Source organism: Silurus meridionalis, chromosome 2 (assembly GCF_014805685.1).
Source record: "Silurus meridionalis isolate SWU-2019-XX chromosome 2, ASM1480568v1, whole genome shotgun sequence".
Lineage (NCBI taxonomy): Eukaryota > Metazoa > Chordata > Actinopteri > Siluriformes > Siluridae > Silurus > Silurus meridionalis.
In genome coordinates, this window is record NC_060885.1 from 15,440,296 (window position 1) to 15,449,731 (window position 9,436).

Sequence of the window (9,436 nt, forward strand, 5' to 3'; positions counted from 1 at the left end):
GTCAAGAGTGGAGAAGCTGGAATTTAGGACAACAGGAAACATGTGTTTGGATTGGTTACATTCAGGAATTGGTTTCTTTTTATGTACGTAATAGAAAGTGGTCTTACAATGTAGGTCGGAATTAACATGAGCTAACACAATAAAAACACAATATTATTATCTTATTAATTTAATTGATGGTCCACCCCGACCTCCCCGACCACTTCTTTCACTCTTTCTTCTCGTTTCTTCAATTCTCACTTTTTAACTCTCTCTTGCTCGCTCTCTCTCACTCTATTTCTTACTTTTAAATAAAATTAAAATACAAATAAAACATGTTCCATGTTCCAGAATACGTCACTACTTTAAAATGCATCCATAAAATGCGTTGAATGTTAAAGGTGTCGCGACGCCCACATTCCTCACGTGACTCTCCTTGTGCTTGAACACTGTCTCCTTAAGCATGTATAGTGTTCATTACAATTACGCAAATAATTGCATTCTTTTTTTTCTTTTTTGTAGAGTGAATACTTATGTGCATTATTTTATTTTAACTTTCTTATACTTGTTTATATTTCATCCACCATTGGGTTTTGGTAGGAAGCAGAAGCAGATGATAAGATAAGCTTTTCCCCTCCTTTTTTCACTCGTCATCATTTCTTCCCTCTTAATAAGTAGAGCAGGTGCGGTGTTGGTAGTCGTTTGTTTGACCGCAAGTGAGTACATCATACTATTACACATATTCTTTTGTTTGTTTAAGTATGCATAACTGTTTTCAAATGAACTTAATTTCTAGTGTTCACTATTAATCTTGCGAGTACAAAGTCTAATTTGATACAATGAGCAGGGAAGCAACCAAGAAAACACATATAACTAGATAAAACACGAACCTGAATGCGTTTAAAGAAGTATGAAGTGTGTGTGTGTGTGTGTGTGTGTGTGTGTGTGTGTGTGTGTGTGTGTAATGCAGCATTCATACTTTCTTTTTTTTTTTCAGGATCGAGCTGTTCACATAACATTCCAGCTAGAACTTCTGGTCATTTTGGAAAAATGAAGACCACAATGATTTTCCCATGCTGTGTTCTCTTTATGGCCTGTTTTTCTCTTGGAGGATGTTGGGAAGCACCTTGGTTTTGTCATGATTACATATGTCCAGCTTACACTGTTGTAAATACATATGAGGTAGGATTTGCCACTGAATGTTGTCCACTGATGTTTTGAGTTTATGTAAATCATCTATCTATTAATTTTCTGATCGTTCAATAATTAGAGTTTTGAGGAGCGTCTGTACGAAGCCAGTCAGTGGATTACTACGGATATTTCAAGCACCAAAGGCAGTGACGTCCAAGAAGGCTTTTGGAAACTCTATGACTTTATGCAAGGGGAAAATAAGGAAGGTAATGGCAATTCTGAAATATAATAGTGACAATTGTGATGCTTGTGATAAAGTACATCTTAAAAGCTTGCAACATTTTTTTAGGAATGAAAATTACTATGACCAGGCCGATATTGGTGTCAGTACTTGAGGGAGTTGAGAATGGGGATAGTCAAGTGTCAGTCTCCTTCTTCATCAGTGCAGACATTGTCCTCCCTGAACCTAATGATGAGACCATTAAGTATAAAAACCTACCCTCTGCAACAGTGTATGTAAGGTAAGACCAAGTATAAACTGTATATTATATATATATATATATATATATATATATATATATATATATATATATATATATATATATATATATATATATATATACACACACACACACACTGTATACATATAGAAGATGTTTAAAAATTTCCATATAAAATATTACTAAAATTTATAATATATATTTTTATTACTTTTTAAAACACACAGAGTTGTCGCCAGTGTCATGTCCTTGCAATTATTATTGTTAAAGTGCATTGAAACCTTGCAACAGCAACCTGATCCAGCCCTGAAAATTATTTCACTATGTTCTTCTTTTGTCAAGGGCATTTTTAAATACCAAGCTGTTTTGCAGCAGTAATACCAGTGACACAATTCTCTTAATATCAGTGTGTTTGGGTGAAGGTTACAGATTACATATAAGGTTAAGATGACTGATTGATCTATTTGTAAAATACACTTTAAATCATAAGGCTACAGTTTCTTCGATTGTGTTTTATAAAGTGACTTCCAGACATTAAAAAATACCTATAGTTTTATACCAAAATATTATTCCAAGTCATGTTTAACTCTTCTAAAGTAATCCAAAAATAAACAAAAAGGCAAAAAATACATGATCAGAATTGAATATTTCCAGGATTCTTTTATGAGGGCTTTTTTATCTGTCTGTCTTCCGAATCTTCTCTGTATATCTTCTAACTGCTTCATATTAACATCTTGAAGAGCACTTTACAGTCTTGACCATTGATTAATTCCATTATAATAATAATGGTCTTCTTTCTCAGGCTATATTTGAAATACAGTATTCCCCTGCTTTACTGCAGTTCGAATCTCGCGCCAGTTTACAGCGGAATTGCATTTGCCACATAACTAATTTGTTAAGCTGATTTTCTTGTCTTGCGGATAGTACGATAGACCAAAAAACTTATAGGGAATTGTTTTTATGGAGTTTTATGTTGAAATAATGAAATAAAAATATAATTATCAATTATAAAATTAAATAAATGTTAATACAGTACAGTACTGTATACATAAAATAGCTTTTTTTGGGGTGGTGTCCGTTTATCGCAGTTTTTTATTTGTTGGTGGTTTAGGAATTTAACCACCGTGATAAACGGGGGATTACTGTACTGCTTTCAAACTAATGCCTTATATCCGGCAGGGTGTTTGACGGATTTGCATCTGAGGTCAATGGGCTGGAGAATGTGGACAAACTGAAGAAGGATGTGCAAGCTGCAGGGAAACTATTTGACAAGACAAGGTTTGAGGGGGCTGGATATGATTCTCCATGGACACTCATTAACAGACACAATGAAGTATGGATCTATGCTGTCTGAGTAGCATTTTACCAGTTGTGAATCACAGATATCACATTACTGTTACAAATGAATAATCTCTTAATGAACTTATTTTTCCTATGTGCAATAGCCTGTATTACTCATACTATAATTGTAAAAACTTTAAGGCAAAACATATGTGGATAAAATAGTTTTTAAAAAATGGCTTCTGCCAAAGTGTTTCTTTAAAATTTTAATTCAAACAAAGGTTTGAATCTTCTTTTTAGTATTTTTTGAAAACAGACAATAACATATTACGCGTGGTTTTATTGGTATTTCCTTTACTGGCTGCAATTTGTTCTTGTAAAATGACCTCTCTTCAGTTCATAAATTAGTGTCAAATGTTGACCTGTAGAGCCTGCAGGACCTGTTCAGCTTGACTGTCAAAAGTCTGTTCCTGTAGTGGATTTGTTATTAAGTGTTTAAGCTTGTTGAAGACAGACCCTTTAAAAATCCTAATTATTATCATTTTAGGGGAAGTGTGTTGAAAGGGAAACAGTTAAAGCAGCTGAAATTTCTGAATGAAAAGCTGTGTAATTATTCATGATTGACACACATGAAATGTGATTGCATACATTAAAAAAAAAGGTTTGGACTGAATTCTATAAAATATATTCTTATCAACTTAAGATTGATATAAAAATAGACCAATTACAATATATATTTTTAAGATGTCCCTCATGGTTTTAGTTTTACTATTTTAAAGAAGACATATTTTTCAACAAATTAACAGAAAATTAAGAAATATACAATGTTTTTTAGGGTGTTTTAATTTGGTTACAATGAAAATGCCCGAACAACAAAAAAATAATAATATTAAAAAAAAAGTTTGTTGTGAAGATATTTCTTGACTTATGTGTTTAAAATGATGAGTATGAAAATTATGTAGATCAGTCAGCTTTATCAAGTCTGACCTGAAATGCAGTGTTGAAACTTCTCTATCAACAGACTGATCTGTAGGTAAACACCCTGATGAAAATCTCTAGGTTAACTCTGAGAAAACAAGACGCTGCGTTGAAAAGCTTTGGGAACATGCCCGAGTGTTCATGCTTTGAAATAATGTGTGTAATCAGTCAAATATTAGACGCTGGCCGTTACCGGTGGGGTGACGTCTCGACCAGAAAGTATTAAACGCATATCGTGTTAAGGCAGTGGCAGCTTCTATAAGGGAGAAGGAAGCACTGCAGGACGCCGGAGGTGTGGCATGGAGACGCAGCGTCTCATTCCCTTAGGAAACTAGGGTTACATACATAACCTAGAGATGTTCCCTTTTAGGAACATCCTTTCAAGCTGCATCGAAATGCTTTGGGAACGAGTGTTGAATCACGCCAGACTGACCAGTCCCTGCCTAGTGTGTGTCTGTCGAACAAGCTAGAGGAGGACTGAGGGGCCAGGAGTGGCCATGCGGTCTAGGTTATAGAACCGCACAAAGATCAGCGGCGTGGACCAACCTGCAGCGTTACATCTGTCTTGGAGGGGAACTCCAAAAAAAACAAGATTTTGAGGCAGCCACACTCTGGATGGATTGAGCTCTGACCCCGAAGGAAGCAGGGAGACCAGAGGACTCATAAGAAGATGTGATAGCATCAACAATCCACCTGCTCAGAGTCTGTTTATTAGATTAGATTAGATTAGATTAGATTAGATTAGATTCGATTAGATTCGATTCGATTCAACTTTATTGTCATTACAAATGTACAAGTACAAGCCAACGAAATGCAGTTTGGGTCTAACCAGAGTGCAATATCAGCAAGTGCAGGATATACAGTGTTTACATGATTTACATACATTAAATCATTATTAGCAGGGAGACCTCTTTTGAGAGGGCCGTAGCAGATGAGCAGCTGATCAGTCTGAGCCGATTCAGTTTCTCCTGGTCTGGGGCCTGGAACAGAGGAGGATAGAATGCCTGTAATCTTATGGTTCTTGGGACGACCGAGGGCACCTTGGGGATGTAACCTGTATGGGGTACAGGAAGGCACTAGTCATACCTGGGGTAAACTCCAGGAAGGAGGGGGCCACAGAAAGGACCTGCAGGTCCCCTAATCTCTTTAAAGAGCAGATGGCCAACAAGAACGCAGTCTTGATTGAAAGGTGCCTTGGCTAGAGGCTTGAAGGGGGGTTTAGACAGAGCCCCCAAAACAATGGTCAGGTCCCACCCAGACACTCTAGGTCAGGGGTGGCCAACCCGCGGCTCGCGAGCCGCATGCGGCTCTTTGGCTGGTTTCATGCGGCTCTTACGTTCATATCGATTTTTGTGTGTTTGATTTTTAATGTGCGTGTTCGCTTTGCTTAAGTTCAATACGGTATTTTTAAGACTTAAATGAGCTTGCCCCTACTGGGAAAATTTGCGGTATATTAGACCTTGGCATGAGGCCAATCATAAATTACAGGGATGCACCGAGAATTTTCGGAAATACCTAAATCCCCGAAACAACACGCAGAAACACAATTGTAATGACGCAATAAAAAGCGCAGCAGCACACGGTTATCTGGATAAGAGCAACATGTCTGCTGTGTGCGGATAGCGATGTGCAAAACATGCAATGCTGAAATTTCAAGAGGGGGGTGTATCTGCAAAGAGTTTCTCCAAGTCGGGTTTAATTTATCACCTGAAATCCAAACATCCCGATTCTAAATATGAGAAGAACGCGGCGCAGAAAAGTATAGTCAATCCGAGCATGCGCACTGAACTTTTCACAGTGTGAAAAGGCAGGAAAGTTTTCCAGTGATGGTGCCAAGGCAAAAGGTATAACACAAAATTATGGATTTCATTGCCTTTTGAATTGAATTTTCATTTCGGTGCATCTCTAAAATATTATCGTTGGTGTGGCCCTCTGACACAAATCAGGTTTCTCATGTGGCCCCTTGTAAAAATTAATTGCCCACCCCTGCGGTATATTCATCTCACGCGCATGCGCGTTTGCCGAAAATACCGTATTACACTCAAGCGAAGTGAACGCGCACATAAAAAAAAACACACACAGAGTCCTTGTTTTCTACCCTGAAACACGTGAAATCAAAGCATCGATCTGTTCTGACTGACACACGTGTAAAAGAATTGCTTCGAGTGGCAACAACGGGATACGAGACAGATTTGAAGAGGATTGTTTAAGGCAAGGATGCCAAAAGTCCCACTAAGTAGCATGCATAGTAAAAGAAAAACGCTATTGTAAATTATTATATTTTTGTTTGTGGACTTGGTTAAACAGAGTTTGTGTGTGTGAGACAGTGCACACAATGTTCATTGTTGAAAATGACTGTCCTGTGGTCTTAGAACTGTGGGAGTCAATTTCTGTCATTATGTTGGTGTGTGACATTTACAATAAATCTGGCTGAGCAGAGGTGTGTGTGTGTGTGTGTGTGTGTGTGTGTGTGTGTGTGTGTGTGTGTGTGTGTGTGTGTGTGTAAGAGGAAGGGATGGGTGATCATGTGTGCCCATGTGTATGATGTGGCTCTTTGCGGTAACACAGTGAAAAATGTGGCTCTCGGTCTCTGACTGGTTGGCCACCCCTGCTCTAGGTTGTACCGGGGGCCTCAGCCTCCTGGTGGCGTGGAGAAAACGTGTTACCATTGGGTCTCTGCCCAGAGGTGGCCCCGGCCACGGGGACGTGATTAGTCGAAATGGGGGACGCGTAGACAGGGTGGACAGAGCCAACCCTTCAGTGAACTGTCCCTGGAGGAAATCCAGCACTGAACCAACCGGGCAGTGGACTGGATCCATCTGGTGGTGCTCACACCACGAGCAGAACAGACGCCACCTGTCTCTACCACCTCGAATCGTTTTATACTTTCTGTTTGTGACATTACCTCACCGGTAATGGCCAATTTTTGACTGATTACACACATTATTTAATTATTTGGGTGCGTTCCCAAAGCGTTTCGACGCAGCTCGAGTTCCTGACAGGAAACCTTATAGCACTTCTTTCTTCTCATTTAACTGCAAAGAATCAATCGTAAAGTATGAAAACTACAATAAACACTTGTCAGTGTTGCTAGCATGCTGTCAGCTGTCATTCCAGGTGTAGACTAGCTGAAGCTAATTGGTCAGTGATGGGCTGTCTATGTTTATGAATATGCGTTTTTCTCTTTGTTCGTATGTATACTCCTTGCTGAGAAGGAAAAAAATGGGTCAGGCCGCTGGAGACTGTGTGTCACCGTGACTGATCTGCAGTCAGCCTAATTAGTCCTTGTTCCTCTCCCTCTGGCAAAGCAGGAGAATGTGATGAGCCTGCAGTTTACCTCGGCTGCAGTTCCACGTGTCCTCTCTTAGCTCTTAGAACAGGAAAATTGGATACATCTCATCTGGACAGAACATTCTAGGGCCATCTACCATCTACCTTTGTTTATGTATTCATTTATTCTGGACATGAGCACTTGTACAGAGCAGGTGAGGCCATTTTGAAACTGGATAAAATGTAGGGAATGCAGAATTTTTGTCAGATGTTTCCAGATCCTGCTCCCACCGAAGAAAATTTACTGTACTGAAATTTTCCTCTCTAAAATGTGAATCCATTATTATGTATGCCTTATTTTAAATGAGTAAAGTAAATCTTAGAAAATTATTTAAGGTATATAATTGGACGTTATGGCCCATAGTTTGTCCTTATTATTTAGAGTAATGCTTTGAAAAGTATAATAGGTGCTACAAGACACACTAAAGTCACAAAAGATATACTCTTGAGGGTACCACCTCAGACACAAAGAAAGCTTTTTCTGGGATTGTAAAATATAACAGCCTTATTCTACGAAACACTTTTGACATGCAAAGTAACCTCCTGAAAAATATATAAAGCTTTCTTGACACTTGTAATTAAAATCTGCCATGTCTAAAAGCAACAGAATATTTGCTCATATTTGGTGGAAATATTTTTCTAATTTTTTTAATCTAATTTGAATGTATAATATAAAATATATAGAATATATATAAATGTATGTTTTTGTACATATTAGCTATTTTTTATTAAAAGGTACTTGTGTGTATACATCCAAGCACACTGTATGCTCCTGTACACTAGATGGCGGTGTTGCCTTTTACTGTTCTAAATGAGCCCATCAAATTACACAACGGTGTTTTGAAGTTCATTTTAAATTTTACAAGGTATTGTGTATTGTGTCTAGTTTGGACAGCAATGTCAAATCTTTACATTTTCATTTATTAGGGATTTATGTAAATTCCAAATTTTAACAAAGAGTAGAGAGTGTTAGATTATAGTATCCTTTGACTCTGACAGATCTCTGACAGCGCAATCGCATTTGGTTACTGAAGCCTGTGGGCAGTAGCTCACTTTACTCATGTACTGGAACAGCACTATGCAGACTCTTTCCTTCTCACAATGGGAAGCTGGGCATGCTGTGGCCTCCTCATATACCGACTCATGGTCTCCATGGTTACACCTCTATAGCAAGAAGCTGGCCATATTAGTCAGAAACGTAATTATACCTTTATGTACATGCATCCGTAATAGCCCCAAGATGTGTTCCTATGACTCATACAGAATGTCTTCGTTCACTTATCGTTTGTTTCGATCTGGATCACGGCTGTCAGGTATATTTGTAATCTGGTCTGAAAGGAGGCTTTCTGTTGCCTGGCTGCAAAGCGGGCGAACAGTCATTTTTGCATTTGGATCAAGAATAAGCTTGAAGTCCTGAATGCATCCTTCTCTTCTGAAAAAGCTTGCCTAAGCACATCAGCTTTTAGTCGGTCATGGTAGACCTTTTTTTACATGATGGAACGTGTTGGAAAAAAGAAAACAATTTCACAACAAATACCAATTATTTTTTTAAAAGAATGACAATTTATTAATCAATTAATTCAAGTAATGTGTCAAAGATGGTCTACCAGCTTGACCAGTTCGGCCTGTGATTGGCACCTGGTCTCTAGTAAACAGAGAGTTTTATATATAGTTTGCATATATTTATATATCTTTACAAGCACTGTTTGGAAATATTTACAAAATAAACTTGCCACAGTTTTTAATGTTGTTGGATTTTTTTTAAAGCCTGAGCCAAGAGTTGTTTAGTAGTAGTCATGGGAAATAATCTTATCAGAGCTAGTTTCCTGGAAAATGTACTTATATGGCATTCTGACTGATAAGGTAAAGTAAGAGCTCAACACTCAACCATTCTTCCTTCTCCATTTCTATGCTGTTCTGCTGAAACATTTCCATCTCCATGACTGCCTTTAATCTCGTTCTCCCCCACCCCCTCCCATTTTGTCTCATTTTAGAAAGTTACTAGATCACAGCCCACCACTATCTCTAAGTTATTAAATGTATTTATATTTATTTTAATTATTGTGTTCTTATAGTTACTAGCTTGACTAAACAAAATCCTAAAATTAGAAAAAGTAATGTTCTGATGTTAACTTAGACCTTAAGCTTTCTTAATGGAAAGTTCAAGAATAAACTGATTTATTACAGTTTACAGTGTATATATACAGTGCATATTCTGTGTTAGCCTCTCAGTTGAT

At 37.9% G+C, this 9,436-nt stretch overlaps 1 protein-coding gene across 1 annotated transcript; it reads left to right on the forward strand.

Annotated features, from left to right (window-relative positions):
- The first annotated feature begins 425 nt into the window (after positions 1-425).
- Positions 426-3,130, forward strand: soul2 (heme-binding protein soul2). The gene is made up of 5 exons (XM_046875498.1): positions 426-695; positions 977-1,161; positions 1,250-1,376; positions 1,460-1,631; positions 2,790-3,130. Exons 2-5 carry the CDS (start codon positions 1,030-1,032, stop codon positions 2,962-2,964), a joined length of 606 nt encoding a protein of 201 aa, XP_046731454.1. The 5' UTR covers positions 426-695; positions 977-1,029; the 3' UTR covers positions 2,965-3,130.
- The last annotated feature ends 6,306 nt before the right edge of the window (positions 3,131-9,436 follow it).

Bases quoted from the DNA above. Each gene is read 5' to 3' on its own strand.
- soul2 (XM_046875498.1), top strand. From the start codon at position 1,030: ATGAAGACCACAATGATTTTCCCATGCTGTGTTCTCTTTATGGCCTGT. The intron at 1,162-1,249 runs GTAGGATTTGCC...TTCAATAATTAG, and splicing joins CTGTTGTAAATACATATGAG to AGTTTTGAGGAGCGTCTGTA. The intron at 1,632-2,789 runs GTAAGACCAAGT...TATATCCGGCAG, and splicing joins TCTGCAACAGTGTATGTAAG to GGTGTTTGACGGATTTGCAT.